Genomic DNA, 18,296 nt, shown 5'->3' with positions numbered 1-18,296 from the left:
AATATACACTGCCAAAAGCAAACATTACTCCTGCGAGACATCCTGCGCCGGTTGTAGCGTATTTTCCACCCACTGCATCTTCGACGGCGGCCAAACCCTCGCAATAATCTTCCCATTGACCAACGCCATAGGTATGGGCCCGTAATTCCTCGAATCCCTCGACCACGGAAGGTTATCGCCCGCAAGATAAACATGACCTTCAGGAACCTACACGGAGAACCCATTAGCACATCACAACCAGGCCAAATAATACCCCCCTCCCCTCCCCAAGTATAAGTAAAAAAAAAAAAAAAAAAAAAAAAGAAAAGAAAAGAAAAGAAAAAAAGAGAACCAAACCTGAATCATCTCCCCCCCCTTCCCAACATCCACACTAAATGCCAAATCCCGACAGACAAAATCCCCGGGCATCCCAATCACCCGCTTGGCCCCATGCACGCCCAGAAACGTAGGGTGGTAGAACCGCACCACGTCCCCGACCGCAATGCCCCTGCCGCATCGGTGCACCCGCGAAATCAACAGGTAGTCTCCCCGCGGGTTGAAGGTCGGGTACATCGAGGGCCCCTCGCTGAGTTGCACGGTGACCAGGTGTTCCCAGATAAACGTGCAGGCGCAGAACAGGCCGAGGCCGTTCAGGGTGGTTCGGAAGACGGTGCGCGCGGTGGTGCGTTTTAGGATTTGGCGGAGGAGGTTCTCCATGATGGCATTTTACCCCTTTTCTGTTTTATGGATGTAAATATATATGTAAATGGAAAAGGGGTGGGATTCTTTCTTCGTCTGGGGTTGTAGTTAGTTAGTTAGTTAGTTTACTAGAGCTCTGTAATCTGTCGGTACTCTGTAGTTACAATAACTAGTGTTACATTCCAAGCTGTTAGGGAAGTGGAGCTGGGACGTCACGTGCTGGCTGAATTAAAAGCGAACTTTTGTGGGCGAAATTTTCTTTCTTCTTCTTCTTCTTCCTCTTCTTTCTCTTATCCCCAGAAGGTATCAAACTACAACAATTATATCAATGCTCATGGACTATGGAGTGACGAGCTCGGTATCATGCTTTGAGAGAGAGAAAGTCGGTGCTTAATGTTGCATCTCATTCCACCTCTCCTCGCACTCAAGCATTGCATCCATGTATAACCTAATCATCATCTGAATCCTTCAGCCGCTTCTAAATTAGCTAGAGCTCACCGTTGCCGAAATAAACCACCAGAACGCGTGAGTGTGGACAGAGAAGCAAGATGAATCCCCCCCCTGCCAATTATTTGGTTAGGGATCCCTGAACGATAGCCCGGCTTGGACCCCATTTAACTATGGGAATGGGAGGCTGGGTGGTAACGACGGGAAACATTCATATGCAAAATTAGATAGTTTGGAATTGACTCAATTGATAATTATTGGATTTTTCTTCTTGGTCAGTAATTACATGGCATTCTTCATCTCGCGCAAAGCTGCCATCACCTGTACTGGGTCCGTCTTGCCCGTCTTCTTCTGAATCTCGGGGTCCTAATCGCGCACATTAGTATCGGGGGTGGTGCGTTCGCCGGTAGAAAGCTACTTACATTGACTCGCATGAACACATTATGAAGCTACCCAAACATTAGCCTTGGCCATTATACCGTAGAGTTTCGGGTGACCTACCTTCTCGTCACCAATTGTGAATTTGCCCTGCGTTTCCCGATTCTGCTCAGCGAATGCCTCCAGCTTCTTAATAGCCTCGGACTGCGAGACAGTAAGGCAAAATTTCACATTGCCCTTTGTATATTCATGACCAGGCTGGTGCTGTTAGTCTCCTCGTCTCCTTGACACTTGTACCCAAAAAAAAAAAAAAAAAGAAAGAAACCAAAAACATACATAAACCTTTGTATCATCCGGGAGAGAAGCCAATGTTTCATTCAACGCCTTATGCATCTCCGGTGCAGTACCTTCGAAGAATCGTCCACATCCTAGCCCAACCAAGTCAGCTGTGTTTCTATCCGAGACGCAAAGATTGCAGGGAAAATAATACAAAAAACATACCAGCAATGAACAGCGTATCACCGGTGAAAACAGCCTTGTCGTCACCATCTTGCATAAAATAGCAGATGCTATCCTGCGTATGGCAAGGCGTGTGCAAGGCCGTCACGGAAATGCGGTCTCCAATCTTGAATACCTCGCCATGGGCTGGGGTCTGAGTAACCGACTGGCACTGTTTCCCTCCGATGATGGGAACATTGAATGTTTTGAGCTGGATCCGTCAGTTCCATGCCTCTTAATGGGCAGTAGCTAATGGGTTGGAGCTCACCAGTTCGTCATTTCCGCCGGCGTGGTCCCAGTGGCTTTGCTGGTTAGCTCTCTCCATGCTCGAATCAATTCCACCCGTAATGACAGAGGGATCATAGGCACGACATACTGATGCGTATTCACGATAGCAGCCAGAGTGATCTTCCCGGCTTTAGTCTGAGCCTCCAATTCGGGGACAACTCTACACAACAATCAGCTAGCTTTCTTTCTCCCCCGTGTGCCGTGCCACCTAGATCTCATCACAAGACAAACTTACTCGGGCGGGTTAGCAGGGTCAATAATGACCGACTGCTTTGTCGACTCATCTGTCACCAGGTAGGCATAGTTATTGCCTTTTCCGGTCCCTGTCTGGCTGTCAGCTGCAAACAACAACCTAGCCTCACTGCTGGAGGGACAAAGAGGTCGGGGCATACACATAGGAATCGACTGGATATGCATGGCTCTAGAATGTGGTAAGGGAGAGGCTCTGACAGGGCAAACTGCAGTGAATGATCGGAACGCTCTTGCGAAGCTCATGGACGATTATGCTCGATGCAAAAGCCCATGCGGGGAATTAAAAGTCGTATGAGTAGAGCAGCCTCTTGTTGGTTAGTGATGGAACAGCTGGAGTACTAAGGGGGATTACCTCATAGGTTCGTGAGATTATGTGCATTAGCCACGTGTGGCGTGTGGCGTACACTATGTATGCCCTTTACGGATGTATACCTAAGGACCACACTCTTGCGAATGAGAAAAATAACCATCTATCATTAAAGTAGTGTGTATATATGTATACAAGAAAAGTAGGCTATACCACGCCCAAAGGCCGACTATCCCACGCATCCGCTGTTTCCCATCCGAATTTACTTAATGCCGCCAAATCCTCATCTTCATCCGTAGACGATGGCGCCTGGGGGAGAGCAGTCCTCTTCTCAGAAATCGCGGCTAGCAGACCATCATCCTGTCGATCGATATTTCGCCCAAGGAGAGTCGTCCAATGGTTCGAGCTACTCTTGCAAGCAGCCAGAATGTAAGAATAAGATAGAACCTGCCGCCTGGCACCCCACTGCGACGACCGGAGTATATGGTCCAGCCATATATAGACACCTTCGCAGTAGGGATCGCTCTTCGGATCCGACGAGCCTGTGAACGCCAACTCATCGATCATCCTCTCCGTCAAAGTAACCAGGAAACCCGGATACCCCTCGGCAATCATCTGGAGAAGCGAGTCCCATTTTGCAAGATCATCGGCCATAGAATCTCCCAATCTAACGAAGCCAAAGTCAGAAAACCCCTTTCTCAATAGAAATAAACACAGCTAAAAGAGAGAGAGAGAGAGAGAGAGAGAGAGAGAGAGATAAGCGTACCTCCGTCCCTTAGGAACCAGGATCGAATCCCGCAACATAACCCTAACCAACGCCGCAGTCGCCCCCCTAGACCTCTTACAAACCGACACCAACTCCGCTCCAACAGCAGACAAATGCTGCTGCCGCACTTTCCTCTTCTTGCGCGGCGGCTCTACGTCCTCTCCACCCTGAACAGCCTGATCCAAGAAAGCCCGCAAACCCGACACCGTTGCACTCGCACACCCAGCACTGTCGCTTTCATCTCCATCCTCAACGCCCTCGGCTTCCGCCCCAGCTCCAGAAGAGACCGAACGAAGACGAAGCGGCGCAGACAAAGCCGCAGGCCCATGCTCCGTCTTCACCCAGTAGTAATCCCACAACCACTCCAGGGAACGCAGCGTCGAGTTCCGTAACACAGTCAGCGACGGCAACTCGCGATGCGTGGCTTCGTGGCGCAGCTCAACAAAGGAGGCAGGGAGCCCTAGATCCAACGCTCTTTGGAACATGGTTCTCCGCTGGCCGTGGAGTTTGGAGTCGACGAGGCCAGTTACGAATCTAGAATTTTGATCAGGGACTGCTTTTCTTCTTCTTCTTCTTCTTCTTCTTCTCCTCCTCCTCCTCCTCATCTCCCCAAGGGGCGGGGAGGATACAGAGGGAAGCAAAACCTACCGACAAAAAGCAGCAGCATAGGTTGCGCGAATCGAAAACACCGAGTTTTTCAGCGCATCGTCATGCAAAATCGCATCGGTCAGGAGAGCCGTCGCTTCAACCGGGTGTGGCAGGTTGCCTCGTAACTTCCAGGCGCCCACCTTGAGATTCCAGTCAGTTATGACCAACGGATTGATGCATCTAGTCAAGGAAAGCAGGCAGGCAGGCAGGCAGGCAGGCTTTCACGTACAGTTGCGCAGGCTTGCGAGCGCATGTCGGCCCCGTCGTAGTCTGGGGAAGGGTAGAATTGGCGTCGCACAGCGAGCAGCTCGGAGTGCCGTTTCCACGGCGTGAAAATGACTTTTGCCATTTCTGCTTCGTGCTACTGCTATTCTTGTCTCGAAAAGGAGTTGGACATCTCATACTTGCACTTTGTCATGAGTTGGTGAATTTTATGATCGGGGAATAGTTTTTCCAGCCGAGGCTTTTTCTTCCCTCTGCCGCCGGGGCACCTAAGGTTCCAAGTTCCAACTGCTTCATCCCCTTAATCTTTACATGACGAACCTCGAGTGGAAAAAAGGTTGACCTAATAATGTAGCCTTCGCGGCATTCATTGGTTCGATAAAATAAAAACTCTTCTCATACAATTCTTTAAAATAATAACACAATCCATTTCAAACCACCACTCCTGGGTATCCCTTGCTTTGTATGCTAATGCTGTGCCATGATAAACAAAAAAAAAAAAAAAAAAAAAAAAAAGGTCAAAACTCCGCGCTATGCGAATAGGTAAAGATAAAAAATAAAGGAAATAACACAAAGAATACACCTTATCAGCTAAGTCAAACCCATCCATATCCATAATTCATGCAAGTGGCTCCTATGTTGAAGGAATGTCGCGATTCAGCTATAGAGCGTTGCTGGAAGTCATCTCCATCGTCAAAGAAAAATGACTTGTGCATCATACTCTCCGCGGGCTTAGTCGGCTGCTTCTGTGGAGCGTGCATCTCGTTTGGCTCGTCTTGGTCGCCTTCCGCATCATTATCATCCCCTTCATCGTCAGAGGATGGGGTGAAGGTCTCTTCTAATTTTAGTCCCTTGCCATTAAGCCCGTTCAGGGAGCCTTCCAGGAAAGTGTCCGGATCGGTGTAAAGTCCCATTCCAACGAGTTCATCCTCATGCTTTTGCTTCCCTAACACCGGTACAGACTGGGAATCAGAAGCATCACCGAATTGTTGAATGGGAAGAAAGTCGGGGGTGGACGGTTCAGTCAAATGTCCACTGGATGACACGCTTTCGTAGTGAGAGCCCGGGGCACCAACAGAGGGAATGCTCTGATGCATCGACATCATGTCGAACGCCCAGTCTTCGGAGGTCGGCTGTACAAAGGCAGGGAAGCCAGATGCGGGGCCCTCCCAAGAAACCCCTTCGGCTTGCGAATTATCCACTTGCAAGAAAGACATATCTTGCATGGGCAGCTGGGGTTGCGTGGTGGTGATGGGAAACGCTTGCTGCGGCATGTGAATTTCTGAGGGAACAAATGCCTGCATCATACCCTCATTGCTACAAGGGGGAGGTGTTGTCTGCAGTTGTTGAGAGGGACAGATCTGCATGACAGGGAGACCGTGCGTGGTGGTTGTGCAAGGTGGATAGTATTGCGGCGTTATGTATTCGGGTTCTCTAGATACCGGATGCCAGCTAATCGGTCGAGCCCGTCTACCCCTTTCCAATGTGGAGGCCAGGAGGGCAGCATTCAAAGCAGTTTGGTACTCTTGGGCTGAAAGCTGCTGGTACATCGGCGAGCTGTAAGGCATAGTGGATGTCCTTCGCCTGCCAGCAGAAGAAGGACTATTGCCGGCGCTTCGAGGTTTGGTGATGCGGCCAGTCTGCCTTGGTTTCGGAAACGCATACATCAGGTCACGAAAAGTCGATGGGCGTACACATGTTTGGTTGTTTTGCATCCACTGAGGGCCCTGGAAGGCGGCCTCAGGTTGCCAACAGTCGGCCATTGGGGAAGACAGTCGTGATAAGAGAGGGGAAAGGGGAACAGAGAAAGCCCTGTAGGTGACGAAGGCTAGTTCGGGAGGAGACGAGGATCAGTTGTGGTGTGGTGGAAAGCGTGCGATGGTGTAGATATACATAGTTATCAAAAAGAGGGAAAGCAGAACCAGAGCAGTGGCAGGAAAGGAAAGGAGGGTTTATTATATGAAATATCAAAAGCGGATCGGATCCATGGGTGACTGCAGGAATATGCAAAGGATCTCCGACTAAGATTGGGGTTCAAGACTGATCATTCAAAGATGACACAGGGGGGTGGATTGTGGAGGGTCATCAGGCGAGGCGCTGAGGCAAGGTACGAAGACTGGCAGTTCCATACAAAGTTACGTACGAACTGAATCGTGGTCAAGTAGTAGCAGTAGCACTACTACGGAGTACTAGATACTAAGGAGGTAGCAGACCCAGTTCCTGGGTAAGTAATTGGGCCAGATCGTCGTAGGAGAATTCGGAAGATAATCACTGGATACACCCCAGTCATAGTTCAGCAGAAATTAAAATAAATTAAATTATAAATGTAAAAAAAAAAAAAAAAGACAAAAGAAAAAAAAAAAAAAAGACAAAAACATGAAAATGTGGAACGTATGGGAGAGACCTTGTCCATGGACATGGGATGGGCGCATTTCTTGATCTACCGCCCCAGCTCCACGATCCCATATGAAGGGAAGCTGAGTGGATGAAAGGCACATGTTGGGGATGACACCAACATTGACACTACGAAATGAGACTAGTACATGAACGACTCGGGAAGGAAGGGGCGAAGGAAGGGAAGAAAAATCATAATTAAAATAAAATAAAATAAAAAATGATGATGATGATAATCATGGTGATGATTTCAGAGGAAATGATTCAGATGGAGCCTACTCCGTAGAGGGCCATGCCAGTGCCACACGACGATGGGACTGACTCCACTCCAGGATTCGAAATGTTGATTGGAGAACTTGAAGTAGTCTGGGATATGCCGAAACTAACAGCAAAGTAAACTTCCCCTACCGTATGGCCCGTGTGAGCCCCAACTCTGAGACTATTTTGTCCATGTATCATCTGTATTATACCGTACTGGATCCTGACCGCGGAAGGAGAGATTAGACACCCGTGATCAGTTTCGGTGGTTTACATTAAGGAATGAATGGGATGGAGGATCTTCCTATTTCCCCTATTGATATACCTAGAATAAGATACCAACAACTTGGACATAAAAAGAGGCATTCCCGATTAGGCAACTACTTCGTTAGCCGTACAAGCATACCTAAAAGTTACCTCTTGAGTACTATAGGGACTTATTACTTAATACGGAAAGAAAGAGGCCTCGAATTCAGTACTCGGTAGGTAACCAGTTGTACTGTATAATTACTGAGCTCAGGTAAAAAATGAATCCCTTCAACCCCTCCTTCAACTCTTCTCCCTTCAAGTTCCGTTCTTGTCCCCACAAGTTCACCGTTTCCAACCCGTCACATCGCCGTTACGCAAGGGTTACAAATAATAATAATCTCCTCTCACTTCAATCAAGACTCCAAAGGTTACTACTCCCTACTGACCAGGGTTACCACAGGATACATTGCCTCCGCCCCATTCCTTCCCATCCTATCAGCCTCGTAAAGTCTAAAGTGTCCACAGTCCAGCCAGCTCCTTCACGATGGTCGGGCGCATCGACGACAAGGTTGGAGTTAGAGACACGCTTAGACTTCCTTTCAATGGTAAGAGTAATTTGTTTGTCACTGTTAAGTCTTTGCTAATCCAACATCGGGTCCAGGTCCGTTATCATGACTGATTGAAGAATGGCAGGAATCCTCGGGGTCTAGTCCCAGTTGAAGGGATTTAAAAATAATATAATATAATAATAAAATAGCTTAATCTAATTTAATCATGAGCCGACCATGATTCTTTCTCTTTCTTGGCCTAAAAGGAAATGATGTGATCATTGATAAACCCATCTCTATCTGATATTGATTCAGTATTATTTGCTGGGTATGGCAGGAACCACGATTTCACATCTTGCACACCACCACCATTCCCACTCACTCTCAGACTTCTAGATCCATTAGTTGTATCGGATATAATAACAATAATTTATTGACCAAGGAGGGGGGTTTCTCTATCGACTACCCTAACTACCTAATCTTCCTTCTGTGGAGCCCCTCCCAATCTTTCCCTTGTCTAAGACTCTAACTAAATGTCACCAGACACCAAACTGGGACTAAAGAAAAATAATAAACGGAAACATCGGCTACAAACACAATTTTCTACCGCGCTTCTAAGTTGGGACTTGTGAGGATGAAAACCAGAACCAAGACAAGACACCAAATCCGCTCAGACTCCAAAAGCTCTTCCTGCCTGCAGAGTGGGGGGGTGCAGGGTGCATTCGGACAGAATTTTGAAGATATCCCTCGATCATCCTCAGCTTGACTATGCACCCTGTCATCGGGTTGGAGCCAAACTAATTGATTTCAAGGTACCAGTCTAGGATTTAGAAGGGGGAGACTGTGACTCGTCTAGCTGCGTCCTGGAGGGGACAACATATGTACTCCGGCCTCACTATCATCATCATCACTGCTCCTACTTGGCATTTGCAGTGCCCAAGTAGGACAGGTGACATGCATATCTGGAGTGTTCAACACAAGCCCCCCTTTTCATCTGGAGCACCTCAGTCCTAAAGAAGAACTGCAGGAAGCGACCTACAGAGTACTTACTCAGAGTGCTACCTCTTAGTTAAAGGACAGTTAGTTAGTTCGCGCCCGCCTGAACTAGCTGAAAGGATCGGCTCAGAAAAAGAAGCCACAGGAAGAAGGTTTACAACTGACAACGGTTCAAATGTGATCAGATCGTCGACACTCTCTTCTGCCTATCACTCTGCTCATCACACCATTACGGAGTACACAAATTGTTACAACTAACAACTCCTATACCGAGAGCGTAAGCAAACCCCAGTTTCTTAACCTGCCTCTTGTTCTTGGCACCGCCGTTTCTACCAAAGTCGAGAAAAAAAAAAAAAAAAAGAGAGACCAAATAAAATAAAATAGAATAGAATAAAAAACTTCCGTGCGACCTTGACACGATGTAATCGACATCATCGAATCGACTAATCGGACAATTGAGATCATCGCCCGGCTGTCCTACAAATCAGAAGCCGGAGATTACAGGAGGAGAACCGGCGGGAACGCATGCGCGGGGCCCAGCTCCACCAAAGGGGGGAAGAGACAGAGAAAAAGAGACGAACAAAAATTCCAGAAGGTCAGGGGTCGAGTCAGACTCAGAGTCATTTCTTTTAACAACAGAGTCCAAGTAATACATAGATGGTGGATCCTTTTTTCTTTCTTTTTTTTTTTTTTTCCCCTTTCTGCCGACAGTATCCCTGGGGCGAAGATACGAAAGTCAGTCTAACCGCCTCCAGCAGTCTAGTCAGGCTACTACATTCTACCGAGGACTCCGTACAGGACTAGAATTCAGGGAGTCAGAGTAAGTAGGGTGAGCTAACCTTGGAATCAGACATACCATTGGTACATGGGCTCCCTTTAGCCCCTAGTTCTTTGGTCCCAAGTGGGGATACCTCTCTGTCGCTCGCGGACGGAACCTTTTTAGAGAAGCCCAGCCTGTGAACGGAGCACTTTACGAGTACCTAGGAAGGGTTGGAACTTGGAACCTTGTTGAAGTACCTCACTCCCCTTTAGCTGAGGATTGCTGACCATCCATTATTGCGCCGATCGTTTCCAACAAAGAGAGGGCGCTTCGCTCCGTTTGCATACGAGAGACAACAAAGCATGCGTGTTGCTTCATGGCACTGAATATCCATACTCCTTTTCATATTACCTGTGCCACTATTCCTACTCTAGGTAGGTCAGTAGGTACAGACTACAGAGGACTCAGGAGTCGTTAGTTATCTCGTGCAAGGTTCGATTCTTTCCTTGACCACTTCCCAAGATGAATTCCGACTATGTCTGCGGAGTATGGTTACAACTACTGCTCCGCTTGTAATTAAAAAAGAAACTACTAAAAATTTGGTCGAAGAGACTGACTACCTACCTAAGTAGATTCGAGTCCCAAGCCACCCAGAGCATCCATACGAGTTCCCAACGACGACATTTCCGTACCAAGTGAGAGTATTGTCGGGGTGGCTCAGCCAAACTAGCCCTGGAAACCATAGCCCCGCGCGGTTAACCAACCCCGTAAGATGACAGCAAATGGCGGTCGCACCGTCCGAGACAAGAGCAACTATACTCCGTACTTAGGTCTGGCAACAAGGTAGACTAAAAAGAAAAGAAAAGAAAAGAAAAGAAAAGAAAAGAAAAGAAAAGAAAAGAAAAGAAAAGAAAAGAAGAAAAATTTGAACAGTATTTAATCTATTTTACTCCAGGCCCAGCTCCATGGATTCCCAAGGATGATTTATCAAACCATGGTTAGGCCCGAGCGCCCACCATCAACCCGAATTCGAAATATAAAAGAAAATAATACAGAAGGAGGGGGAAGAAAATTTCGAAAGAAAAGAAAGACAATATTGGCGCTAATCAACTTGGCTTACCTTAGTGGCATGTCATCAGCCCGGCTTCTCTATAGTTATCTTTCTATGGTGAAACCAAAAAGTTTGGATCTGATATGCCTTGAAGCAACCAAGCAATCAAATTATCACATGTGTGCTACCATATGATTTATTTGCTATTGAATGATATTTCCAGGACTATTAACTAGTTAGCTAGCAACTCTCTCCATAGAAATAAAGAGAAAGAAAAAAAAAAAAAAAAAAAGAAAGAAAGAAAGAAAGAAAAGAATCAGAGAAACAAATGTGACATGGCAGAAGTTGGTCCGCCTTGCTCCTTGAAATTGAGATCCCGAATCCGCCTGCCTGCCTGCTCCGTGGTAAAAGTACTTACTACCGAAGTAGGGATGGATTCAATGCTTAGGCTTGCTTTCCCTACAGAGTAATTTGCCAGCTCACTAACTGGAGTAGGTAGGAGGTTGCGGCTCGCCAGGTCGCCAGGTCGCCAGGTGGCTACCAAATTTGACGAGTTGGGACCAGGTAGGACTGGTAATGACCAAATTCCATTACCATACGTGACAATACTAGTAGTAAGTTAGTAATATATTCTATAAAGCTGCGGGATTCAAAATCACCTATCTGGTAGTACTGGTTATGACCAGTCATGCCCAATTCAAGTGGTAAAATACCACCTGGCGAGACAAGATTTGGTATAGTATACTTTTCATGGTATAATACAGTATATTATTTCTAGTCTTGACTAGTCAAGACTAGTCAAGACTAGTACTTACTTAAGTAAAATATATATCTAGATTAGATTATTATAATTAGTTTTAAAAAAGAACTAATCTTATTAATAATTACTAGTAATTACTAGAATTTCTAATTTTATTAGTAGTTACTAGTAATAACTAGAATTTCTAATTTTATTAGTAGTTACTAGTAATTACTAGAATTTCTAATTTTATTAGTAGTTACTAGTAATTACTATAAGAGCATGTGATTCAGGCAACATGTCTAAACTATTAGACTAAAAGGTCACTATGATCAGACCTAATGTCTGATCTGCCCAAATCCCACCTTATATACTCTAGCAATCATTGCCTTAGCACCAGTACACCTAGTGCACGCCATGATAATTACTAGAATCTTTAGTTACTATTATCTAGATAATAAGATATAGATTACTAGAAAAGATTAGTATATATTTATTTTTATTAATTATAACTAGAAGTTCTAGTAATTACTAGTAACTACTAATAAAATTAGAAATTCTAGTTATTACTAGTAATATCTAGTAATTATTAAAATCTCTAATTACTATTATCTAGATAAAAGATATAGATTATTAGAAAAGATTAATATATATTTATTTTTATTAATTATAACTAGAGGTTCTAGCCCTACTAGATATTACTAGTAATAACTAGAACTTCTAATTTTATTAGTAATTACTAGTAGGGCTAGTAATACTAGTAATAACTAGATATATATTCTACTATAATATACCATAAAAAGTATACCATATGTCAGGGGGCAGAGTCGGATTCAGATATTCATTGACTAGGAGCTAACCAGACAGAACAGCAGAACAGTAGGTATCAGGTAATAGACAGGACGTAGCTTGAAGAGCTATAACAGGATTAAGGACAACATGGCTTAAATATAGGAATAAGGGCGGATAGTTAAGGTAGAATCTAACTAGATAGGTACTATGGCTTTGCACTATAATAGTACCCCCCTCCTTAGAGTCAAGCTCTATTAAAACTAGGGAGGAATCAGCTAGGGTTTCTTAGGATAATAAAAGTAGTAATTATTTACTAATTAGTAGGTATTTTCTAAATATTTAACAGGCTCTTTAATTAGCTTATTATATTTAATCTACTTAATAATATATTATAGCTTAAGTTTACTATAGCCTTAATAAACTTATTAGAAATTAAGAACTTCCTTAACTTCCTATTCTTCTAATTCTTCTACTTTAATAGATAGTAGCAGATTAGGATATTAATTAAGTAGAAGATTATTAGTAGTAGGGCAGAGTAAAGATATATTAAATATAAGATAAATTCTTATATTTTTAAGTAATTTAAGTTTATAAGTATGTAGGCTAATAATCTTCTTAATATAATATAGCCTAAAATTCTTCTAGTCTAATTTCTTCTATAGGCAGAGTATTTAGATATTACAGGTATCTAGCTAGACTTCTTGCCCTATAGTATAGTAATATGTAGGTTATCTTTAATAGTTAGCTTGTACTTTATAACAGGCTTGAGTAGATAGAATCTTAATATAAATAAACTTATAAATCTTGTATATAGTATTAGCAAACTTCTTAATATCTTTCTTAGTAAGATAGATAGTAGGATAGCTTAGTTTAAATCTTAATATTAGGTAAAATTTATAGTTAGCCATAAATAGTAATACTCCTATAAACTTGGAGTAGATAGAGTTAGTAATAAACTTAATTATTAATAGCTATTTAGACTAATTATCTTATAAGTATAATATATATACTTGCAAGTATTATTCTAAAATAGTATTAATATATTTAATTTAGCTATTAGTCTTAAAATAATAAGTAGTAAATAGTAGGTTATAAATCTTTAAGTAAAATATTAGGTATTTTTAGAAAGTAGTAATAAACTAGATTCTATAATTTAATATAATTATTTTAGGGATATTATAGAGCTTCTAAATATATTTAAGGAATAGATTAGCTACCTCTTTAGTATTAATTATTCTAGTATAGGGAAGGAAGTACTTTATCTTTATTAAATAATTAATTATAACTAGGATAGTATTATAACTATTATTTAATAATAAATATATAATAAAGTCTATGCTTATATCTTACTAGGCATATTTAAGAATTAGTAGAGGTCTTAGTACTCCTTACTTTACTTCTTAGGAAGAGATAATTTAGTAGTAAAGGTAATAATTCTAGACCTATTAATTAATATACTTATAGATCCTGGGCTAGAAGTATTTATATAATATTAGTTTATATATTTTAGTTCTTCTAGAATATCTAGTAATAGGATTTTTATAATAGAGTCTTAGTATTTTAGCTTTTATCTTATTATAGTTAAGTATATAAAGTCAGTCTTAATATCTTAAGTATAGATTAATATGTCTATAGTTAGCTAGTATAATATTAGGGTATCTTAGTAGATTATCCTTTAGGATATTTAGAATAGACTAGAGCTTCTTATCTTATAGATAAGCTTTATTAAATAATAATTATAATATTAGTAGCAGGGAGATTAGTTTATTAGTAACAGGTTATTTAGTAAAGTATACTTAGTATTAGCTATTAATATTTAGTCTTAGATTAGTAGTAGTCTCAGGTAATAGGTTTTTAGATTTTAGGATAGTTTAGCTCTAGTAAAGAAATTATTTATCCCCCTCCTTAAATAGATCCTCTAACCTCCTAATTAGTATATTAAGCTTAGCACCTAACTTCCTGGGGTAATAATATATTTAGAAGTTAAATTTTAATAAAAATTTAGACTAGTAGGCTTATTAATAATTTAGTAGCTTAATTAATATAAAATACTCTAGGTTCTAGTAGTCTATAATAACCTTTATAGGTAATAGAATCTCTTCTAGTTTAGGGTACTATTCTTTAAAGTAATAAATAATAACTAATAATTCTTTATTATAAATCTTATAATTATATTCTATTATAGAATATTTCTTAGAGAAAAATATAATAAGGTATAATATATCTTTATTATTATATTATAATAGTACTCTAGTAAATATATAATTAGAGATATTAGTTTCTAGAATTATATTTTTTAACTAATTAAAAGATTTTAGTATTAAGGTATTTATAAAAGTAATTTTTAGTTATTTAAATATTTTTTAGTAAGTAGGTATCTAGTTAAAGTTAATATTCTTTTTAATTAGGTTAACTAATAGTCTAATAATTTTTAAAAAATTATAAATAAATTAGTAGTAAAAGTTCTTAAAGCTAATAAAGATTTAAATATTAATTAAATAGGTTAGTATTTCCTACTTAGTAATTATTTTTACTTTATTAGGGTTTATTTAGAAGCTATCTCTACTTATAATTAATCTTAGGAACTTTATCTCGCGCATGAAGAATTTATATTTATTAAATTTAATATAAAGTCTTACTACTTATAGGTATTCTAAAACTTATTAGATATAATAAATATATTTAGTATAGGTTTAGCTATAAATTAGAATATTATCTAGATATATAATATAAAAGATATCTAGATAATTATATAGGACTTTATTAATAAATCTCTAGAATAATACTAGGACTCTAGTAAGCCTAAATAGTATTATTAAGAATTTAAATAGGCTTAACTAAATTTAGAAAATAATAAGATATTCTTATCCTTTCTTAATCTATAGATTATTAAAAGTAGAGATAATATTAATTTTTAAGAAATATCTTATCCTTTTTAGATTATTTAGTATCTCTTTTATTAGTAATAGCAGGTAATAATCTTTTATAATAATTATATTTAGGGCTTGGTAGTCTATATAGAATTATAGGCCTTCTCTAGGTTTCTTTATAAATAGGATAGGAGATATAGCAAGGGAGAAACTAGAGTAAATAAAATCTTTTTTTAAGTTCTTTTTAATTTATTTCTTTAGAACTTTTAGTTTATCTCAGGACATGCTATACAGGCTCCTAAAAGATAGGGTTTTTCTAGGTAGTAATTTAATCTTATAATTATTAGATTAGTAAGGTAGTAGGTACTTAGCCTCCTTTAGTAAGAATATATTATAAAATTTAGTAAACTTAAGAGGTAGTTACTCTTGCAGCTTAGATTTAGTAATAGTAATAGGATTTAGAGTAACTTTAATATTAGTAATAGTAGTAGCAAATATCTAGTATCTATAGCAGGTATATATAGTATAGGTAGTAATTAAGACTCTAGTAATATTTTAGTTCTTTAAAGGTTTAGGGCAGGAATCAAGGCATTAGGGAGAAGCTTTTAATAATATATTATATAATATTAAAATCTTTATAGGCTTTAAAGGCATATTATAGTATTTCTTATAATAAGAGTTTTTAAATAAAATAGTATAATTAGTAAATCTAATCTAAGGATTATAAGTCTTTAATTAAGGCAAGCTAAGAATAATAAGAAAGTATATAAGTTAGATTATAAGAAAAATAATATTCTTTTTAGTATAATTATAGATTCTTTAGATTAAATAAATAAAATAAGTAATATTATTAAACTTTACTAGAGTACTATTAAATCCCCTTAGCAGGATAGAATTCTTTAATAGTAGTATCTCTAATTAGTTATTTATAGCCTAATCATAATCTATAAAATATTTACCTTTAACTCTAGAGTTAATTATAGTAAAGGTTAGTAGAATCTTATTAGGGGTCTCCAGGTTAACAGGTAGGATTATTAGTTTAAATTAGTAACTTTCCTCCTCTACTATTATTCTAGCTATCGCAGCCTTTAATAGGTAGAGGGAGTACCAGGGGTGTCCCTGATTATAACTTAGATTAGGGATACTCTATTTTCTAATTTAGGGGATATAGGGTATTTAGTAGGCAGGGTTCTAGTTAAGAGAGAGTACAGGTCTAGTTTAGCAGCAAATATAGAGATATAGCTAGTTGGTCTTTAGTTAGGGTACAGGTAGCTACCTACTAGGTAGTCAGCACTACCACAGCAGTAACACAGGCATTAGGTTTGATAATCAAGGTAATAGATAATAGACAGGTCTATTAGGTCTTTAGTAGGAGCAGCAATAATAACAAGATTAATAGAGACTACAGGAATTTAGGTAGTAGGAGTTAACTTTAAAATAGATTAGGAAGGCTAAAAATTCTTTATAAATAAAGGTAGGGTAATACTTATATAATAATAATAATAATTTTCTAGATTTTATAGGTAATTAATAAAGTTATAATATTATAATAAGGCCTTAAAATATATTAATATCTCTTAAAGTTCTTAATTAATAGCCTATTCTAGAATTATAGGCAAGATATCTTTATTTATATTCTTTTTTAATATAAGATATTAAAATTTAGTAAAAAAGATACTAAACTTATAATAGATTTATTAAAGGTAGAATAGATTAATATAAGTATTAATTTTTAAATTTAAGTTTCTAAAAATTTTTTCCAGGATTTTTAAAATCTTAATATAATTACTTAGTTTATAGATTTTATTTTAGATATATAGCAAGATTTAGGTATATAAGGTTTCTTTAAGGTAACTAGTTATATAAGCTATTTTACTATTTAGGGTTAGGAAATAGTCAAGGTTTATAATTATTTTTTAACAGATTTAAGAAGTAAAGTGTTTTAAATTACTTTATTAACTATTAAACTTATCAGGGTCAGAAAGTTATTTAAAAATTTAAGTAATAGGAATAAATATAGTAAGAGTAGTAGTAATAATAAGGGAGGTAGTAATATTAGTATCTTTTTTAAAAGGAGATAATAATTAAGAAGGCATGCTATTCTAAGTAAGTACTTTAAATAGTTCTTATTAGATTTCTTTAACTTATATCTTCTAGTACTTAATTATATTATTTTTCTATTAAATATAGTTAAGAAGGTTAATAATAATAAAATATAAGATAAATAATTTATAAAGTTCTTTTATAGTAGTAGTAGAGAACTAGTATATCTTAGTAATATACTATCTTAATTTATTAGGAGTATTATATAGGAGGGTTTCCATGCCTTTAGGTAGCATGGGTAGTAAGACAGGCATGATAGCAGTAATTAACTCCTAGTAGAGAGGAGCTACATAATATTAGGGGATAGAGTTAGATTTAGATATTTATTAATTAAGAGCTAACCAGATAGAATAGTAGAATAATAGGTATCAGGTAATAGACAGGACATAGCTTGAAGAGCTATAATAGGATTAAGGATAACATGGCTTAAATACAGGAATAAGGGCGGACAGTCAAGGCAGAATCTAACTAGATAGGTACTACGGCTTCGCACCGTGACACCATACCAAATCTTGTCTCGCCAGGTGGTATTTTACCACTTGAATTAGGCATGACTGGTCATAACCAGTACTACCAGATAGATGATTTTGAATCCCGCAGCTTTACAGAATATATTACTGACTTACCACTAGTATTGTCACATATGGTAATGAAATTTGGTTATTACTGGTCCCAACTAGTCAAATTTGGTAGCCACCTGGCGACCTGGCGACCTGGCGAGCTGTACATTCAGTAGGTAGTTAGCTAAAACTTACTAGAACTACCTAGGTACGGAGTAGTAAGTACTAACTTAAGTTACCCGCTCAACGAGTAGGATCTAGGAACGAGCGTCCCGTGTGCCAGCCATGATGCGACGCCACAACGTCTGAGCTTCTCGGTAACAAGATCGAATCCTACAGAGCTTCTTGTGTACGGAGTACGGAGTAGGTAAATGGATGCATAATCCTCGGTATAATCACCAGTACCTATGTCTCGATATCAGGACACTAATACAGACGTAGTATATATTGCCTAGAAGACATGTAATGCAGATAAGCATATCACTAATTAAA

At 39.1% G+C, this 18,296-nt stretch overlaps 7 protein-coding genes across 7 annotated transcripts; 1 reads left to right on the top strand and 6 right to left on the bottom strand.

Annotated features, from left to right (window-relative positions):
- Positions 1 to 24: 24 nt before the first annotated feature.
- On the bottom strand, positions 25 to 696 carry P175DRAFT_0426867 (putative mitochondrial inner membrane protease subunit 1; the record flags this gene model as incomplete). The annotated part of the gene is made up of 2 exons (XM_040893202.1): positions 25 to 207; positions 337 to 696. The coding sequence occupies 2 exons, from the start codon at positions 694 to 696 to the stop codon at positions 25 to 27; spliced, it is 543 nt and encodes a 180-aa protein (XP_040756959.1).
- A 644-nt stretch (positions 697 to 1,340) lies between these two features.
- P175DRAFT_0498673 (uncharacterized protein) lies at positions 1,341 to 2,764 on the bottom strand. The gene is made up of 9 exons (XM_040896557.1): positions 2,682 to 2,764; positions 2,525 to 2,612; positions 2,378 to 2,449; positions 2,270 to 2,303; positions 2,005 to 2,212; positions 1,840 to 1,931; positions 1,627 to 1,761; positions 1,548 to 1,574; positions 1,341 to 1,491 (listed from the first exon to the last, which is right to left on the bottom strand). Exons 1-9 carry the CDS (start codon positions 2,704 to 2,706, stop codon positions 1,408 to 1,410), a joined length of 765 nt encoding a protein of 254 aa, XP_040756958.1. The 5' UTR covers positions 2,707 to 2,764; the 3' UTR covers positions 1,341 to 1,407.
- A 235-nt stretch (positions 2,765 to 2,999) lies between these two features.
- On the bottom strand, positions 3,000 to 4,743 carry P175DRAFT_0448379 (rRNA-processing protein LAS1). The gene is made up of 4 exons (XM_040894413.1): positions 4,492 to 4,743; positions 4,263 to 4,402; positions 3,615 to 4,148; positions 3,000 to 3,515 (listed from the first exon to the last, which is right to left on the bottom strand). Exons 1-4 carry the CDS (start codon positions 4,609 to 4,611, stop codon positions 3,056 to 3,058), a joined length of 1,254 nt encoding a protein of 417 aa, XP_040756957.1. The 5' UTR covers positions 4,612 to 4,743; the 3' UTR covers positions 3,000 to 3,055.
- A 27-nt stretch (positions 4,744 to 4,770) lies between these two features.
- P175DRAFT_084157 (uncharacterized protein) lies at positions 4,771 to 6,557 on the bottom strand. Its single transcript, XM_040901113.1, has 3 exons — positions 6,378 to 6,557; positions 4,975 to 6,312; positions 4,771 to 4,926 (listed from the first exon to the last, which is right to left on the bottom strand). The coding sequence occupies exon 2, from the start codon at positions 6,245 to 6,247 to the stop codon at positions 5,081 to 5,083; it is 1,167 nt and encodes a 388-aa protein (XP_040756956.1). The 5' UTR covers positions 6,248 to 6,312; positions 6,378 to 6,557; the 3' UTR covers positions 4,771 to 4,926; positions 4,975 to 5,080.
- A 3,654-nt stretch (positions 6,558 to 10,211) lies between these two features.
- Positions 10,212 to 11,032, top strand: P175DRAFT_0554797 (uncharacterized protein). Its single transcript, XM_040900582.1, has 2 exons — positions 10,212 to 10,261; positions 10,322 to 11,032. Exon 2 carries the CDS (start codon positions 10,669 to 10,671, stop codon positions 10,933 to 10,935), a length of 267 nt encoding a protein of 88 aa, XP_040756955.1. The 5' UTR covers positions 10,212 to 10,261; positions 10,322 to 10,668; the 3' UTR covers positions 10,936 to 11,032.
- A 24-nt stretch (positions 11,033 to 11,056) lies between these two features.
- Positions 11,057 to 12,021, bottom strand: P175DRAFT_0521313 (uncharacterized protein; the record flags this gene model as incomplete). The annotated part of the gene is made up of 4 exons (XM_040899191.1): positions 11,753 to 12,021; positions 11,556 to 11,572; positions 11,159 to 11,348; positions 11,057 to 11,134 (listed from the first exon to the last, which is right to left on the bottom strand). The coding sequence occupies exons 1-4, from the start codon at positions 11,777 to 11,779 to the stop codon at positions 11,057 to 11,059; spliced, it is 312 nt and encodes a 103-aa protein (XP_040756954.1). The 5' UTR covers positions 11,780 to 12,021.
- A 1,437-nt stretch (positions 12,022 to 13,458) lies between these two features.
- Positions 13,459 to 13,614, bottom strand: P175DRAFT_0428891 (uncharacterized protein; the record flags this gene model as incomplete). The annotated part of the gene is made up of 1 exon (XM_040893330.1): positions 13,459 to 13,614. A coding segment is annotated over one exon (156 nt), but the record flags the coding sequence as incomplete, so codon positions are not given.
- Positions 13,615 to 18,296: the final 4,682 nt, after the last annotated feature.

The sequence above is a fragment of the Aspergillus ochraceoroseus genome, assembly GCF_002846915.1.
Source record: "Aspergillus ochraceoroseus IBT 24754 chromosome Unknown P175scaffold_1, whole genome shotgun sequence".
Taxonomy (NCBI): Eukaryota; Fungi; Ascomycota; class Eurotiomycetes; order Eurotiales; family Aspergillaceae; genus Aspergillus; species Aspergillus ochraceoroseus.
This window is presented reverse-complemented; position numbering and strand designations above follow the sequence as displayed.